The sequence below is a fragment of the Nycticebus coucang genome, chromosome 3, assembly GCF_027406575.1.
Source record: "Nycticebus coucang isolate mNycCou1 chromosome 3, mNycCou1.pri, whole genome shotgun sequence".
Taxonomy (NCBI): domain Eukaryota; kingdom Metazoa; phylum Chordata; class Mammalia; order Primates; family Lorisidae; genus Nycticebus; species Nycticebus coucang.
This window is the reverse complement of record NC_069782.1, coordinates 21,774,935-21,793,313: the sequence shown is the minus strand read 5'-3', so window position 1 is coordinate 21,793,313 and position 18,379 is coordinate 21,774,935. Positions and strand designations below refer to the sequence as shown.

The 18,379-nt window shown below is 40.8% G+C and overlaps 1 protein-coding gene across 1 annotated transcript in view; it reads left to right on the top strand.

Annotated features, from left to right (window-relative positions):
* The window catches only part of SLC17A8 (solute carrier family 17 member 8), a 56,977-nt gene extending 41,998 nt beyond the window's left edge, over positions 1-14,979 (top strand). The window contains exons 10-12 of the mRNA XM_053584256.1: positions 6,529-6,639; positions 11,236-11,363; positions 13,170-14,979. Of these exons, the coding sequence (XP_053440231.1) occupies positions 6,529-6,639; positions 11,236-11,363; positions 13,170-13,514 (584 nt within the window). The 3' untranslated portion in view covers positions 13,515-14,979. The remainder of the gene's footprint in view (positions 1-6,528; positions 6,640-11,235; positions 11,364-13,169) is intronic.
* Positions 14,980-18,379: the final 3,400 nt, after the last annotated feature.

Below are 18,379 nucleotides of genomic sequence, written 5' to 3'. Positions count from 1 at the left end.
ATCACTGGGATCAGTCTCAAAGATCCTGAAGTCCATTCCCCAGTGGTCATCCAGCCTCGACTTGTGCAAGCTGAGATGTGACCACTTAGTTGATGGCTGACCAACAGGACATGCCTGCAGCTACAGAAATGTCCCTTTCACCTGCTGTTAGGCCCAAGCAACATGATTTCCAGTTACATAGCTATTTCTGGCTTATCCTTTCATATGCCTTCCACATTAATTATGTGTGTTTGCAGTTTATTCCCTTTTCTCCTTCTTCCCTTTCTACCGATCCATAGCTAAGAAACAGAAGAAAACCCTTTTCTCTGAATAGTCTTCTTTCGTCCCAAACTCTCGTATATGAGGTACACACACAGAGAGAGGCAAAAAACAACAACAGCAAACCATTCTATTTCCTGGTTTATTTTGTTCTTGCTTTAGGTTTTAGTTCTGTAAAGACGAAGTGGAAGTTAGGTGATTTCCCCAAAGAAGCAGGGAAAAGTAATTGGGAAGCTCTGCGATGTTTGTGACAGCTCCCCTTTTTAAACACCTCCATTTTCTTATCTTTTTTGGTTTTTAAATTAGTATTTGTTGTATGCTTTCTGTGTCCAGACACTAAATTAAGTCTTTTACGTACGTTATCTTATTTAACCCTCATACTCACTATGTGATATAAGCAATCCGCAGAGAGGAACCGAAGGTAAAATAAGGTTACTTGCTCCAGGGGCAGATGTCTGGGAGATAGCAGGTCCTTCTGGGTCCACTACTGAGGCCGGTGGACACTCTTTGCTGCCACCTCTGCAGGGGACTGAGTCAGGTGGAGAGGATTGTGCCACCAATGGTCAAGAGGTCATGGCTGTGATATTAAATTGAAAAGGAGGGAAGGAACATGCTCTGACTCCAGATGAGACTGGTTAGGTCACCATTTGGAAGCGACTCTATGGAGGGACACAGGACAGGGGTATGACGTGATCCCACAGCCTTTTGGGAATAAAGTCTTACCAGTGAGACCGGGAACAGTCTCTTGGCTCCTATTCTCCCAAAAACTTGACCGCTGGTCCCAGGCAAGGATATTTGGACCTGCCCTTCATTTGGACTTGTATGTAGGAGGCTGAGGTTGGCAGGTGCAGACCTGCTTTCTGCTGGACAGGAGGTGGAGCTCTGGGGACATTACATTCAGGCCCTCTTTGGGGTGGCTGTAGTGGGCAGAATAACATTCATGTCCTGATCCTCACAACCTGGGAATATATTTCCTCACATGTCAAAGGGGACTTTGCAGATGTGGTTAAATGGAGGTTTCTGCGGTGGGGAATGATCCTGCATCGTCTGGTTGGGCCCAGTGCAGATCATCTCCCAACCTCAAGAACATGTGAGGAAACGTACTCCTCACCACGCCTGGCCTGCTCACTCTTTTTCCTTCACCTTGAGTTCCTCCCACCCTCACCTCTCGCCCCAGTGCTCTCCACGGATCCTTTTACATTCTGCTCAAGTCTTCCCTGTGTTTCTTTACAGCCACGTCATTCCCCCAGTGATCCCTCTGAATTCGTTCAAACGACTTAGTTGGCAACTCATCACGTGCTACCTTGTCACAGCTCTGTCAGGAAAATGTTTTAGGCAGAACAAACAGCCCCTGCGATGGCCCTGAGGCAGGCACAGGAGTGCATCATGTTTGAGAACAGGAGGGAGGAGAGCCACAATGGTTGAGCGAGGTGGAGAGTATCAGGAGATGCTTGGCTGGGGTCAGACCATGGTTGGCCTGGTTGACGTACACAGAGCTTGGATTTTATTTGAAGTGCATTGGGAAGCAAGTGGTTTAAAGTAGGAGGGGAAATCCATGATCTATGTTTTCAAATCTGGAGAACGAATAAAAGAAGGGAGGCTGGGGGGAGGCTATTTCTGTTGCCCTGTCAAGAGAAAATGGTGGCTTAGCCGAAACTGGTGGCAATGGAGATGGAGAGAGGTGGATGGATTTCCAAACTCTCTGAGCCAGCTTTCTTCTTTAAAATCCAAATAAGAATGTTCACTTCAGATGTTAGTCATGAGAGTTGAATGAAACAATGTAGAAATGGTGCCCAACCTATGGAAGGTTCTTAACAAATGTTAATGCCTTTTTCTTCTCCTGTGTTTGAGACACTGAAAAAAACAGGTTTTTCAAAGGAGGTATTCAACAAATATCTGCTACTCATTTGTATTTCCCTTGACCAAAACTATGCACTTTTAAACCAGCCACTTGAAAGAAAGTTCTGGATTTGGAGACAGGAGAATCGCTTAAGCCCAGGAGTTGGAGATTGCTGTGAGCTGTGATGCTACGGCACTCTACTACCCAGGGCCAGGGCGACAGCTTGAGGCTCTGTCTCCAAAAAAAAAAAAAAAGAAAGAAAGACAGTTCTGGATTTAAATACTATTTGCATAATCTCTACTAAGCCCAGGTGCTTTGAAGATTCTTGAACTCGTTTTGTGGGGATGTCTTATTCATACCTAATCTGCTCTGACACCCCGGCTTAACTGGTAGTGATGGCCTTGGGTGGTGCTGATGAGAACCCTCAAAGACATTTAATTGCTAACAAGGTTCCTGTTGTAGATCAAATCTGTTTTTCTGAAGAAACAAGAATGCATGTATAGAATCTCCCTGGTCCCCTCCTATTCTTTTTTAATTTCAGATTAACATGAGTGTACAAATGACTAGGTTACAATATTTGCGTTTGTTAGGTAAGGTCCATGTTGTAGCTGCGTCCCTCACACAGAAGGTGTGCCATATGCCCTTACACCGTGCCTGCTAGGTGGGCGCTCATCTGTTCCCTCTTCTGTCTCCTCCTCATCCCCCAACTTGAATTAAGTTAAATTTTTCTTTTGTGTAGTCCTGTATTAATTTGTCTACTGGCTTCATATTAGTAGTGAATACATTAGATACTCCCTTTTCCATTCTTGTGATACTTTACTAAAGAGAATGTTCTCCAACTCCATCCAGGTTAATACAAAAGATGTATAGTCTCCATCTTTTTTACAGCTAAATAGTATTCCATGGTATACACAATATAGTTTATTAATCCATTGATGGGTTGATGGGCACTTGGGTTGTTTCCGCATCTTGGTGATTATAAATTTAGCTGTGATAAACACCCCTCCTATCTTTTAAAAATGCTTCTTCACATATCTCTTAATGTTGTTTATTTTTGCCCTAGTAGGACCAATGAGTCCTACATAGAAAATTAAAAAGAAAAAATACCACAACAACCCATGTTCCTGCTTAAATACAGAGGTGCCAGGCCTGAGGTAACTACATGAAAACAGAGTTTTGTGCCATCACGGAAGAATGTAGATTGATTGAGAAATGACAAGGCACTTGCATCTTCTTCTAGAGTATTTTAGTTAGTTAGCTTTGTGTTTCCTAGAAAGACATTCAGATGATATTTCTCATCCAAGAAGGATTACAGATCGCTTGGAGCCAGTCATGTTCTTATTTCTTCCCCATAAATAAGGGACCTGAGCCATTACAATCATATAAAGCAAATGGATCACCTTAAGACGTGATATTTAGTTCTAATTCATTGAGAATCAAGGAATGTGTCCCAGATTCCTCAATGACAGATGTCAAATTCTCCTACTTCCCTTTAGCAGGGGTGTCCAGCCTTTTTTCTTTTTGGCTGGACATTGGAAAAATAAGAATTGTCTTGGAGCACACAGTAAATAAAGCTGATGAGCAAGAAAAAGTCCGTGCATACTTTTCATGACATCTGACACCACAGATGAGCACAAAAAGTCCTTACAAAATCAGAATGAGGTTGGCTTGGCACCTGTAGCACACTGGTTACAGCACCAGCCACATACACCCAGGCTGGTGGGTTTGAACCCAGCCCAGGCCAGCTAAACAACAATGTCAACTGCAGCAAAAAAATAGCCGGGCGCTGTGGCAGGTGCCTGTAGTCTCAGCTACTTGGGAGGCTGAGGCAAGAGAATCGCTAAAGCCCAAGAGTTTGAGGTTGATGTGAGCTGTGATGCTATGGCACTTTACAAAGGGTGAACTTGAGACTGTCTCAAAAAAAAAAAAAAAATCAGAATGAGGCCTGTCTGCCACAGGTTGGACACCCCTGCCCTGTAGTAAATGCAAAGTGTGACTAAGTGTAAAAATCTCTAGTCACATTGAATCAGTTGTTGGTGTGAACTTCAGACTGTTTTAATGGGAAATGAAAATTTTCCAAGGTTTAAATTTTCCTTTAAATCCTGGTTTTCTTTTTCTTGGGCACTCTTTTTAGGTTCAGAACTTTCAAGGATGTCTGGATTATCCCTGAAGTTTAAATTTTATCCTTAAGCTCCTGACATACAGTCCTTATTTCTAAGATTTTAACTCTTAGTAGAAACCATCTAGGCTCTCAAATGCTTTTCCTTCCTTTGGCAATTTGGCCAAGATCATTTTTTTTTTCCTTACAGATGAACTGATGCATGATTTGTAAGTTTTATCTTTTCACAGTATCTTCATTCTATTTTCTTTGGGGGAATTAACTTTCTGTCCAGCCTCTGTTGAGAGTGTTAAAATAAGTTTGAGCCAGAAGTCTTGTTATTTAAGACAGGCCGCTTCAAAAACACATAGGATTACTGTGTTAAACACTAGCAGTATTTCCCTATGTGTAATCTGAAATGTTGAAACAAAATTAAGAACAAGTAAGCAATCGTATAAAGCCCACAGTTTTGACAGCACTTCCGCTTCCCTAATTTCATGGGATCCTCTTTCGAGTTCATCTAAAGCAGCACGTGAATGAGACAGTGTTGCGTGATTCAAGTGGCTGATGGAGTGGGGTGTCCACGACACAGACTGGGCGGTAAGTGGATAGGAGCAACTAGTCAGGTCATGTGGTTCAGAAAGACAGTCATGTGGCGAATGGACCAGCAGAAGATGAGGTGGAAAGACCACCAAAGAGGCTATTGTAGTGTCCCAGTGAGAGGTCCTGGGCCAGGACTAAGGCAGTGGCAGAGGAGGGGAAAGTGGAAGTTGGATGGGACAGGTATTTCTGAGGTTGAACCCACAGATTTTATGTGAACACAGAAGTCCCAAGGTGATTCCCAACTTCCTGCGTTGGAATTAAGGGCTATCAATTCTTGAGCTGTGCCCATGGGTCACACTCAATAGCTTATAGATTTAATTCCATTTAATCTTCCAAAGCCCTACAAAGTTGTGATATTATCTCTATTTTTAAGGACAAGGAATTTAAGAGGGAAAGTAACTTGTTCAAGATCACACAATTAGTGACTTTGAGGTGGAATTTGCACACTTGCCTGTCGGAATCTACTGAAGTCTGGGCTCTGCATCCACGTGGATAGAAAGTTAATTTAGAGAAGGAGAAAAGAGTACATGATGGTGGTGTTTCACTTAGTTTTTAGGGATAAAAAGTAGGGGGAAAGAGAATTGATTCGGGCAAGTCGCCTTTGAGGTAAGTGTAGGACAGTCGTGTGTGGAGATGTCTGGAATCAGCAGACAGTCTCCAAAGGAAGCATCACTAATTGTCCCCCCCTCCCAGGGCATGTCTTATACTTGGAAATGGTATTTATATCATCTTTCTGTCTGCTGTGGGCTGGTTTTGTTTTTTTTTTTTTTTTCCTTTTTGGTCAGAAGGAACTTCTTCACAATTTCATTTTTCTTTTTTTTTGTGTGTGTTAGACTCACTTATTCTGAATGAAAGGAACAGAAAGTACTTTTGTTCTGCTGTCTTTTCTGTGCAAAAAATATCATTGTTTTCAAAAGAGGCCTCAGAGCATGGAGAACTTCTGAAATGGAAGTTATTTTCTTTTTCTTATTGTTTCAGGTTAGTTTGAGGGTACAAAGGATTAGGTTACAATGTTTGCATTTGTTGGGAAGAGTCCCTCTTATAATTGTGTCCTGCCTCTAACAGGTGTGCCCTACATCATGACCCCCCATTCCCCTCCCCCTTCCCCCTCCCTGCTCCGTCATTCCCCCGCCCCCCACTTTGAATTGATTTGAGTTTTTCTTCTATGTGGGCGTGTATTAGGTCATCTTCTGGTTTCATACTAGTATTGAGTACCTTGGATTCTTGCTCCTTGAAATGGAAGAATTCTGACTTACAAGTGCGAAGGGCCTGCTTTGTGTTTCAGATAATCACTGCAGCTTTGTGGTTGCTTTTGGCAATAAACATTAGAGTGTTATTTTATTTTTATGTGAAAGGCCATAACTTACGTAGTCCAAGGGGAATCCTTGGCAGTATATCGACAAGTTTTGTTATTTAGCAGTGGCAGAGGTAACCACCTGAAGCAACCAACCAACCACTAATTAATGCCCCTCAACCCAGGAGCATCACTGGAACTTATCAGGACCATCTGGTGTACGAGGTCCACCAGAATAATTTTAGGCCATGAATGAACATTTGGGTAAAATCATGTAGCCACAAACCACCTGGGTAATATTGTTAGCGCTGTGCCAGAATGTATGTACTAACTGCTTAGCTTTGCAGAAATATAGATTAATTCTTACTTGACAAATTAATGAACTTGGATAGACTGCATGAAATTGATATTTCCCCCTGCTGTTTCCACTTGCAGGTTTTGGCATGGAGGCAACCTTACTCCTGGTGGTTGGCTTTTCCCACACCAAAGGGGTGGCTATCTCCTTTTTGGTGCTTGCTGTAGGATTTAGTGGCTTTGCTATTTCAGGTAAAGTGTCCTTTGGGTTTCCAGATCTTGTTTATAGAGTCAGCAAGTCTTGGGAGGGAGGGAACAAGGATATAGTAGAGCCTTCTTTCAAGCCATTCCCAAGGAGCAGGGGCGGCGCCTAGAGAATGTCATCTAGTGGGAGTGGCATTGTAAGATGACTGAGGACTGGGCTTAGGGCCCACTCAAGCTGGAACTGTCCCCAGGTACTGCGTCCTGGGCAAAGACACAAAATGCCAATGGACCCACCACCTCCTGAGGCCCACGCAGAGGTTCCAACACGTGTCCTGGGTGAAGCGGACTTTCCTACCTCAGCACCTGGTCACTCTACATAACAGAGGCTTTTGTGACTTTCAACCTTTCCCTCTTGCTACAAAACTGCTAATGTTAGCTGAAATGATGACATCCTTTGACATATAGTCATAGAATGAGAAGTGTTTTTGTGAGTAAAAGACTTCTGGAGCTGTTTCCTTACTCACATTGACTTCATTTTCCAAATAAGGAAATGCAGGTGCAAAAAGGGGAAGTGACTTTCTGAACAGGGTAGAGCAGGTAACAATTAGAACAATGATGATGTGAGCTGATGCTAAGCTGTGGGCTGCTCACAGCTCTTTGTGTGTCATTCTTACAGCTGCCCTCAGAGATGTCAGAGCCATTGGGGTCAGATGTACGGGAGCAGTAAACTGGTCTACTGTATGTGAATGATCATAGTGCAATCTTATCATGTCATAAAGACTTCAGCAGCTTCCTATGCAAAACTGAAAGAGTGAAATTCAATTATTTGTTAGTCTATCTTTAAAACATTGTAATAAGAAAAATTGTTTCTTACAGAAAAAAGTATATATTTTTGGAGACAGTCTCACTTTATCACCCTCAGTAGAGTGCTGTGGCATATCATAGCTCACAGCAACCTCAAGCACTTGGGCTCAAGCAGTCCTCTCAGCTTAGCCACCCAATTACCTGGGACTACAGATGCCCACCACAATGCCTGGCTATTTTTAGAGACAGGATCTTGCTCTTGCTCAGGCTGGTCTCAAACTCCTGAGCTCAAGCAATTCCCCTGCCTTGGCCTCCCCGAGTGCTAGGATTATAGGCATGAGCCATCACACCAGGCTGCATCTATCTTACAACATTGTAAAGCAAGTGCAACTATTGCTATTTTACTGATATTTACCTAAAGCTCAAAAAATTGAGTTTCCTAATGTCACACATTTGGTGGCAAAAGAATAAAAGAACAGAAGAATGATTTGGCCTGGCTCAAAGCCCATCCTCTTTTCATTATTCCAGGCTGCCTTAAATATCAAATAGAGTGGTAATGTCCCAGAACAGAAAAGAAGTGCAACACTAAGAGATAAAGGGATTATTGTGTCTATCAAAATAAATAGAGTTGATGATTAAACCATAAAAAAAGTCTACATTGAAAGTAGCTTGCAGTTAAGAACTCAGGCTTAAAGGTGATAGACTCGAGTTTGAGGCCTTTAATTTGCTACTTATTATTTACAAAAGAAAACATCTTCTAAATTATTAAAATTCTCAAGCCTCAGTTGTCTCTTTCAGAGACTGGAGGGATGTAACAGCAACCTCACAGGGGTGTTGGGAGGATGAACAGAGATAATTCACGCATTCCCTCCCACTTGTCATGGCACTGGAGATGTTACCGTGAAAGAAAAGAATTAAAGATTCTACCCACCTAAAGTTAGCATCCTAGTGGACATGGAGCCCTTTGCTTTATTTAGGTGAAGCCCTTTGGCTTAACAAAATTAATCAGTACTCACCATTATGGTACTATTTTACTATAATAGTGTAATGTGCATAAAGATACCTGAGAACGCTGGAGATTCTGATTTTGTAGCTCCAGAGGGGGGCCTGAGGTTCTGCATTCCCAGCGAGCTCCCCAGTCCTGTGGCTGCCGGGAGGTCCCCATTCTGAGTGGCAGGGATAGAGCAATCATGACCTGCTTCCAGAGGGAAGCTGAGGGACACCTTCCCTTGATAACTTGGTGATGCGAAAGAGATTCATACCTTGTCCCCTGACGTATTGAAATGTTCAGGCTTAAATTACTTCTTTTCCCCTGATTCCCAGTTTCATAGTCAGAAAGAGGGAAAGTTAATAGCTCAAATCACAGCAGTTGCTTCTTGTCCCAAAGCCTCACTCCATACTTGCCATGTTATAAATGTGATCTCGCTTAATCCCCATGGCAACCTGATGGAGGGGGGCAGGGGTGCGGCTACATCCATTCTATCGGTGAGGAACCTGAGGTGTGACTTAGCTTGTCCAATGAAGTTACACGGCTGGGATTGGAATAAAGGTCTTTCTGACCCAACAATGACACTATGGGAGGGAATGTGGTCATAGGGCGATAATTCCTCAGGATCTGCTGTCTGTCACCTTTCTAAGGAACAAATATGGATGCCAGGGGAGACAGAAACAATTTGGGGGCTGGTTATAGATAAGACAGATGATACAGGTGAGGTTGCAAAGAAGCAAGGGATGAGAGATGCCTGTTTGGGGAAATGGTTTGCAGAATAGCTTGTGTGCAATTTTTTTCATCTACTACAAAAATCTGTCAATATCTCAGTTTCTCAGTGATTCTCCCCCCACCCCAACCCCAAATGCCAGGATTGTGCAGCTAGAAACCTAAATGGCTTTTCTCACTTTATCTTTAGCTGAACGCAGATGCCTGGGCTTTGTATCAGAACACAATACTCAACAATCATATTAATTGCTTCTTATCTCTGGGTTCTTTTCTAATAAAGTGGTTATCACATTCAAATCAATAGTAAGATTAATTAATCTTGCGGCTGTTTTATATTCTGATTGTTAGGCAGTTTGATCTGAAAGAGAAGGTATGTTTATTACCAACAAAAGGTGTTCTCATAAATCCTCCATGAATGGAAGTAGGAAAAGCCAGCCAACCAACCCAATGAGCCAGATTAGACCAAAAAAAAAAAAAAAATTGATCCTATTTTCGGGTTCTTTGAACAGAATAGAGAATTAAAAAGCCAAGTAAACCAAGCAAAAATAAGAATCAACAAAACCTATGACCCCCTTGTCATAATTTTAGCAGCTAAAATTGGCAATAGACAACTATTTATTGGGCAACTGCTATGTACCAAGCTCTTTGCTTGGTTCAGGGAAGACAATGGTGGTGAACAAGACCAGTGGGTGACCACCCGTAAAGGGCATACATGTTGGCTTTTACCTCTATGAACCACAGAGTTAACATGCATTATTTAACTTAATTCCTACAATAACTTTATGAGAACGGTTATCCCATTATAGACATGAAGAAACTGAGGTTCAGGAAGTGTAAATCCTTAGTCCAGGTTTGCATCTCAGTTAAGCTGCCAGAACAGAGGTCTGTCTAACTCTAAGATGTATGCCTAGGGCAGGATGAGGTGGCTTACACCTTTAATCCTAGCGCTTTGGGAGATTGCTTGAGCTCAGGAGTTCAAAACCATTCTGAGCTAGAGCAAGACCCCATCTCTACTAAAAATAGAAAACCTTCTTGGGCATTGTGGCCGGCACCTGTAGTCCCAGCTCCTTGGAAGGCTGAGGCAAGAGGATTGCTCAAACCTAAGAGTTTGAGGTTGCTGTGAGCTATGATGCCATAGCACAGGGCAACCGAGTGAGACTCTGTCTCAAACATAAAATAATAAAAAATAAAATAAAATAACAAAATGAAACGCACCCCTGGAGTGTATCGGCAAAGTTCCTCCCAGCATCTAGGATCTTCCTTTTTCTTGGCCTTGGCCTTCCCTGCCCCCTCCCCCCTCATTCCACTCATTCTTCTGTCCTGATAAGGGGATTGATAGTGAGGTGCCGGTGACTTACCATTTGACTGCTCCCAGCAGCAGCAGTAGTCGTGGCAGTTAGTGACCTGCCATTTGCTGAGGGCTCACACATCCATGCTTCCCCCTGATTCTCACATCACAGGTAAGCAGTAAGACTATCCCCATGTTAGAGATGAGAAAACAAAGGCTAAAACTATGGTGGAGATGAGATTCAAAGCCAAATTTACAGACTTTTTCTCAATTGAGAAATAAACCAAGTAAGTATATGAAAGTCATGTTTCAGAAATTGCAGAGGGTTCTATGATTATTTGTGTGAGTATTTGTCATAGAAAAGCCCTCTTTTCATGGTGCTATGTGGCCACTGAACCAGGCTGACCCATGGCTGCCTTTTAAGAGTGAGTTGAAAGCCAAGAGTGGGTCATTATGAAGCATGGCTTGTTCGAATCACACTGTATGTGATTGAGTGATTGCTTCCTCTGAATAAATGGGATTCCGCTTCTTCACTATGTTCCAAACTCCATATTTTGGAGTTTTAAACCTGTAAGATATAGATGCCATAATTCTGTCCCCATGGAGAGCCCTTGGTAGACGTTGCCAATCAATCACGGCATCATCTACTGAGGCTGTTCTGTGCAGACAGAGCCTGACAGTCTTCAACTCAGTCTCTTGGTCTGGGAACTGATATCCATCAATTATATACTAAAATCCAATAGACTGATGGGAGTTGGGACAAGCTAAGTATTTTTCAAAGTATATTTGGAATTTAATTCTTGACTCTGATTTTGAGGTTTTGGCTTCACTGTAGGTTTTAATGTCAATCATCTGGACATTGCCCCCCGGTATGCCAGCATTCTCATGGGGATTTCAAATGGAGCGGGAACCCTCTCTGGAATGGTCTGTCCCCTAATTGTCGGTGCGATGACCAAGCATAAGGTAATGGTCTCCTTTCTGACTGTGGGTGGCAGTGGACTTGAGACAGCCTGTAAATGTGTGTGTCCTTGATCTTGACTGTGTCAGTTGAACTTCTTTTCTCTTTCTTTCTTCTTCTTCTGTTTTTAAAAGCCATTGCTTGTTGCTGGAACTGGGGCTACTTGTTGTTTTGTTCCACTTTTCTCGATCAGGAAATAAAAGTTTAGGGAAGAGGATCTAAAGACCACAGAGACTGTTTAGAGACCTAAAAAAGAAACTGAGGCAATCAACTCAAGATAAATGAGTTACCTGAGATTGTTTTATAATTCTAAGTGATGAAACTTTGTTCCCTACGTCTATTGCTTACCATGTTCCAGCATAAAAGTATTAGTGCTGTTATACTTCCTTTTAAGAAGAAAATAAACAAGACATTAATGATTCTGAGAATGTACAAGGGTGTGGTATTCAGTTGTTACTAAACCTTTGAGTCTTAGACTAGGGTGGGTAATGGAGGAAGATCACACGATCCATCCAGAATTCATTTACAGCCCACGTGATTTCTTTATCTTTGTTACTGAAAAAAATTTCCGGATGTTGCTTTCTGCAAATAAGAATTTTTTTTTTACTGTACAGTTTTTACCCAACCATTTTTTTCTTTATTTTTTATTTTATTTTATTTTATTTTGCAGTTTTGGCCAGGGCCAGGCTTGAACCCGCCACCCCAAGTATATGGGGCTGGCGCCCTACTCCTTGAGCCACAGGCATTTTTTTTTTTTTGTGGGATAGCCTATCATAAATATAATTCTGGGAATGTTTCCAGCTTCTTGGAGAAGAAAGCATGAGATAACTTTTCTTCTTGACAGAAAAGAAAGGTAGGATTTGTGGATTTTATAGGCAGAGGATCTACATTCTCCTCCTCTGTTCATGAAATGGTAGGACCTGCAACATGACTATTAGATCTAAGATGCTGTCTGCCCCTGACGTTCAACACAGATTCCCAGTGGTTTTTGATTTACTGTTTTTTACACAGAAAATATGATTACAAATAAGCTTTAGGCAGTCAAGAGTGAGCACTGTCTTGGCTCAAATACTGTCATATATCTTAACAGCAAGCAAGAAGGGGACCCCGGATATCTAAAATGGTGGGTTCCCAAAGCAAGTTGAATTTTGCTCACTATGTGAGGGGAAACCCCATTAAAGTATTTTAAAAAGCTGTGCAGTGGTGCTGCATGTATTTTTTACACATTGTTTATTTTAAAATGTATTTTCTAAATTAAAAAAATACACATTCATTGTAGTTTCTAACTTTCATATTCATTGTAGTCTTTACTTTCATTTGTTAAGTTTTTCATTTACATTAGGTACAGACTCAGGATGCTGCTTCTGACACACGTCCTCCAAAGAAGCACAGCCTTGCCTTGGGGTAGGCAGGTGCTTTTGTCCCAGCGGAGGTCTTTAGGTTACACTGTTTTTTTGTTTTTATTTTTTTGAAACAGAGTCTCACTCTGTCACCCTGGGTAGGGTGCCATGGCGTCATAGCTCATAGCAACCCCAAACTCCTGGGTTTGAGTGATCTTCTTGATTTAGCCTCCCAAGTAGCTGGGACTACAGGCAGGTGCCCTATGCCTGGCTAGTTTTTCTACTTTTAATAGAGATGGGGTCTTGCTTTTGTTCAGGCTGGTCTCAAACTGCTGAGCTCAAGCAATCCACCTGCCTCGGCCTCCCAGAGTGCTAGGATTACAGGAGTTAGTCACCATGCTTGGCCTAAGATAGACTGCTCATCTTTGGTTTTGTTTAAAACATTAACTGGCATTTCATTTCCTTGTTTAGACCCGTGAAGAATGGCAGAATGTGTTCCTCATAGCTGCCCTGGTACATTACAGTGGCGTGATCTTCTATGGGGTCTTTGCCTCTGGGGAGAAACAGGAGTGGGCTGATCCAGAGAATCTCTCTGAGGAGAAATGTGGGATCATCGACCAGGACGAATTAGCTGAGGAGACAGAACTCAACCACGAGAGTTTTGTGAGTCCCAGAAAGAAGATGTCTTATGGAGCCACCACTCAGAATTGTGAGGTCCAGAAGAAGGAATGGAGAGGACAGAGGGCAGCGACCCTTGATGAGGAAGAGCCAACATCCTACCAGAATGAAGAGGGAATCCTTTCAGACACATCCTAATGAATGAGAGCCAGCTCTGTCTTCTCACCTTAGAACATACTGCCTCCCCCATAGTCCTCCTGGCCAGAAGGCCAAACATGAGGACTCTGGAGGTACGAAAAGGGTGGGAAAGGGGGATAATCCACAACAGAAAAGAGAAATATCTTGCTCCGAGCTTGGTCTAAGTTGATAATATACACATATTTTTTTAGATTGGCAGGTGACCCTTCTCTTAATAGAGCTGAACTTATTCAGAAAGAAATCACTAGAAGAATAAGGGAAACAATACCTAGTTGTTCAAAGAAATAGTGAATGAAATGGGAATTTCCTTTCTCCTTGGCCTGGAAGACCAAGATGCCACCATGGTTAGCCATGCAGAGGAGGGTTCCTATTCCTTATAAAGGCTACTGCTCCTGGAGGCCCTGTGCTGTGCCAGGTGCTTTATAAACACGCCTCTACAACATATATTTCTTATCCCCATTTTATAATAGAGGAAAACTAAAAGCAACAAGACAGTAACTTACCCAAGGTCATGCTCCCAGGGCTAGTGCTTAGATTGGTAAAGACCCAAATGATTGGCAGTTTTAGGGAAGAAGATTTTTGCTCAGTGTAGGACAGACATTTTTAATAATGAAAACTGAAAATAGAATGGGTTTTGTGGGTGATTCCCTATTTTGGCAAGTGGGGGTATGGGAAACATTTGGCTGGATGTGGATTCAAACATTCCCGAGGGGGCTAGATTCAAAGACCCTTAGTTATCTGAAGAGTCAAATGGTTCTGTGTATTCATAATTTTTTTAAATAAATGTCATAGACTATATGAGTGATTCAAATAGTTTTTAAAAAGAAGAAAGAAAGCTAATAAAAAATAAGCCAAATTTCCAGGAATCAGATGGTCAGATTAGCTGGAAAGGAATAAACAAAGGATTGGCTATTAAATGTCAACTATGTGCAATATCATGAATGTGGTTAAATAATGTCTCAAATTACATACAAACTGTTAGACATTTAATAATTTAAGAAGTAGGATCATGTGTTTTATTAGGTAAAATTCTCTTCAAAGTGTCTTGTGTTTAAAAACATGTATGCCTTTAGCCTTTTCTGCTGGGGATTATATTAGAAAGTTTGATAAAATTGTATAAAATTATGATTGAAGTATTCATAATGATTCTATTGGGAATGATATTATAACAGTAGATATAAGGAAAATACTGGAATGAAAACATCTGTTACAACTAAACCTATAGTTATAGTAAGATGAAAAATTCATCTTTGCATAAGGTAATTACATGCATATTCTCTAGATATATTTGAAATTTTAATGTTGGCATGTGCAGGGTTATTTGAAAATAAAATTATTTTCCTGTTCATTTGTTTTGAAAATTTTATTTCTACTTTCAGAAGAACAAAATAGTATCATGGGAAAATTATACATTTACTTATATATAGTTTATGAAACTGTTTTTTCTCATTTCTCTTATATATATTTTTGGTACCTAGTTGTACCAGGGGAGTTTATATATATAAAAAAACCTTGGGGGAAAAATCTATTGTCTGACTTGCCATTAAATAATATTCTTTATATCACTAGTGTACAATTTATGTTATCAAACATCTTTAAATCTCTCTAATGAGTTAATCCATGTATGTCCCTTAGAAGACTTCCTACAACGTAGAAAGTACTCAACACCTGTCATCTTCATCATCTTTTAATCTTTTTTGGAATTTTTCAGTTGAAAAGGAAGCATGCCTATCTATGGTGTTTTTATCCAGTAGCCATAGAGCTTCTTGTGAAAGTTGTGCTGTTTTCTAAGTAAAAAATATCAGAAATTTATGATAGCCAGTGTTATATATTTTCTCGTGTTAACAAAGTCAAAAAGCTATGTGTAAATAACCTCATATAGAGTAATATTGTGGATTTTGACAAAAAATTGTATTTATTCCATCATTTGAAGTTGGTGTCACATGGGGAAATGCCACATTTTGCCCATATCTTGTTCTCATAGTATTTTTTTTTTTTAAATGGAGCTCTGGATTATGATGTTAAAAACTAGAAAATATCTTATCTTTGTTGTGATGAGTTTTCCTCTGTGTAGCTTGCACTAGACAAATAATTACATTTTAACACCAGACAGATGCAGTTTGCAAGTCATTGTACATTTTGCCACAAATGTCCATTTGTAGAACAACCCTTGGAAGCAGATCATGGATTCTAGCAGGAATGGAAGGAGTCCAGAGGGCTTGGATTCTTGAGACAAGAAAAGTCTGATGATCCTTCCCAAACAATGAAAGTTTTGAAGGTTCTTGAATATGACAAGTATTAATTATGGAAGAAATAAGGGTCCATTTGTTATCACTACCTGGATGTTAAATTCTATTGATTAAGATTGGAACATATTATTTCTACTATTTTACACTGCCTCCTCCAAACCACCCACATGCAGACTTCATCCTGAGTCTATATTTATCCTTTAAGGTAAGATGAGATTCTTGTATGCAGCAGACATCTGGCCTGAGTTTTTGTATCCAGTCGGCCATTTTGTATCCAGTTCTTCCATTTCTGTTTCTTATCTCAGTTCATCACATCATCTTTTTTCTCAAGCTAGAATTGTTCCAGTCATCTTTGACTTCTTAAAAAAATTTTTCCTTCTCTCTCTTCCCTGACAAGTAAATTAAATTTAATTTGCAATCTATATATCCATGTCTTACATCGGCTATTATTTCTTAAGATATTGCTTTTGCTCCATCCTCTACTATCTTACTGAGAGTTTAGTTAAATGTATTCTACACTGTATGGAGGTCTCTGACAACTCTGCTATGTTTTCTGCCTATACCTCTATATGTGTCATTCTACATATTTTCTTCTTAGTCTTCAGTTATGTATTTCTCTCTTCAGGGAGGTCTAATTGGGAAAAAAAAATCTACCCATTTTTTTCTTACTTTCAGTTATTGTATTTTCAGTTCTAGAATTATCATTGGTTCTCTTTCCTTTCTGCTATGTCTTTTAACAAATATTTCTAGGCCAGATGTGGTGGCTAAGGCTTGTAATACAAGCACTTTGGGTGGCTGAGGCAGGAGGATTGCTTGAGGCTAGGAGACAACAGCCTGAGCAAGAATGAGACCTCACCTCTCAAAAACCAGAAAAAAATTAGCCAGGTGTGGTGGGGCACACCTATAGTCCTAGCTACTTAGGAGGCTGAGGCAGGAGGATAACTTGAGCCCTGGCATTTGAGATTGCCATGAACCATGATGATACCACTGCCCACCAGCCTGGGTGACAAAGTGAGACTTTTTTTTAAAAAAAGAAAAAAGTCCAGACCTTTGTTAAAATTTCCAATCATATACTATGTATTTTATTTCCTGGAATATAGTTAGCTAATTGTTTTAAAGTCTGATCAATGCTAATACTTGGAGACTGTGTATATTTTCTGTTGGTTTTGCTGGTTCTTGTTTGTATTATCTCAACTGGGTCTATGCCTGGTTTCCTTTGATTATGTTGGACATTGTATTTGCACAATTCGTTTTAGAAATAATTTAGCCTTAAAAATAATTCTTCTTTTCCTCCTTCAGGTAGGTTTTTGTTTACTTATTCCAGGAACCCAAAGACTTAATAATCTGGAATCACCTTAGTCCGGTTGCAGGGCCTGAGATATTCTGGGCCATCCAGGTGATTTGAAGCTAGGTAACAGGCTGTGTGAAAGCTCTTTACCTCCAATTCACCCTTACTCCTACAGTACAGCACATAAGGGTCCCAACCCAGATTCCAACTTTTGTCCACATACCAAGCTATCAAATATTGGCTTTGTCAAATACAGAAACAAAAAATGCTTTCAGGAAAAAGTGGCCTCCAATGTTGAGTTCACTTCTTTGGATTTTATCCTCTCTGATGGTCAGATGGTAGCTTCAAAAATTTTCACTACCATGTAGGTTTTCCAATGCTTTTGAGCAGAATTAAAAAAAAGAAATGTTTGGGCTCGCACCTGTGGCTCAAGCAGCTAAGGCACCAGCCACATACACCTAAGCTGGCGGATTCGAATCCATCCCAGCCTGCCACAAACGATGATGACTGCAACCAAAAAAATAGCCAGGTGTTGTGGCGGGTGCCTGTAATCCCAGCTACTTGGGAGGTGGAGGCAGGACAATCGCTTGAGCCCAGGAGTTGGAGATTACGGGGTGATGGCTTGAAGCTCTGTCTCAAAAAAAAAAAAAAAAAAAGTTTATTTAACTTTCCTAGCATGAAAGTTGGTCTGAATTACCAAGTCTGCCATTAATGGACCCTGAAATCTCTTAATTCTATCTTCACAAACTCTCTCAAATTAACCTATTTCCCTAGGGATAGTGTGGCAATAAATCACACCCAAAATCTCAGTGGTTTAATATAGCAAATGTTTAGTTCTCTCTTGTCTTACAGCTTGAATGGCGGTAGAGTAGAGGTTTGTTCCGCACAGCCACTCAGGTATCCAGGATTCACTTTTCTCCAGTCACCATCTTATAGTTATTTGAAACATATGAACTCTGACATGACCATGAAAAGGGAAGGAAGAACGGAGGCACACTGAGTTTTCACTTCTTCTCTTGGAAACGCTGCTATCACTTTTGGTGTTTGCCTATTGACCTACACTAGCCGTGTAACCCTAACCTAACTTCAAGTTTGTCTAGAGAATAAAAGGGAACATGTAGGCTACTGAGTAAGCACTAATTAATCTGCCACTCAGCTCTGGCCTTGTTTCAGGGTCTGATGAATTCTCATGTAGCATGTTAAAATACTTTACTTCCCCCAAGAGTCATAAATGATGTGATGCTGCTCCATAGTATGTGACATTGTGAGAGATCTGAACTAGGTTGTAGGGAGCAAATCTGTGTATGGGAAGGAGTATTGAGTTCCCT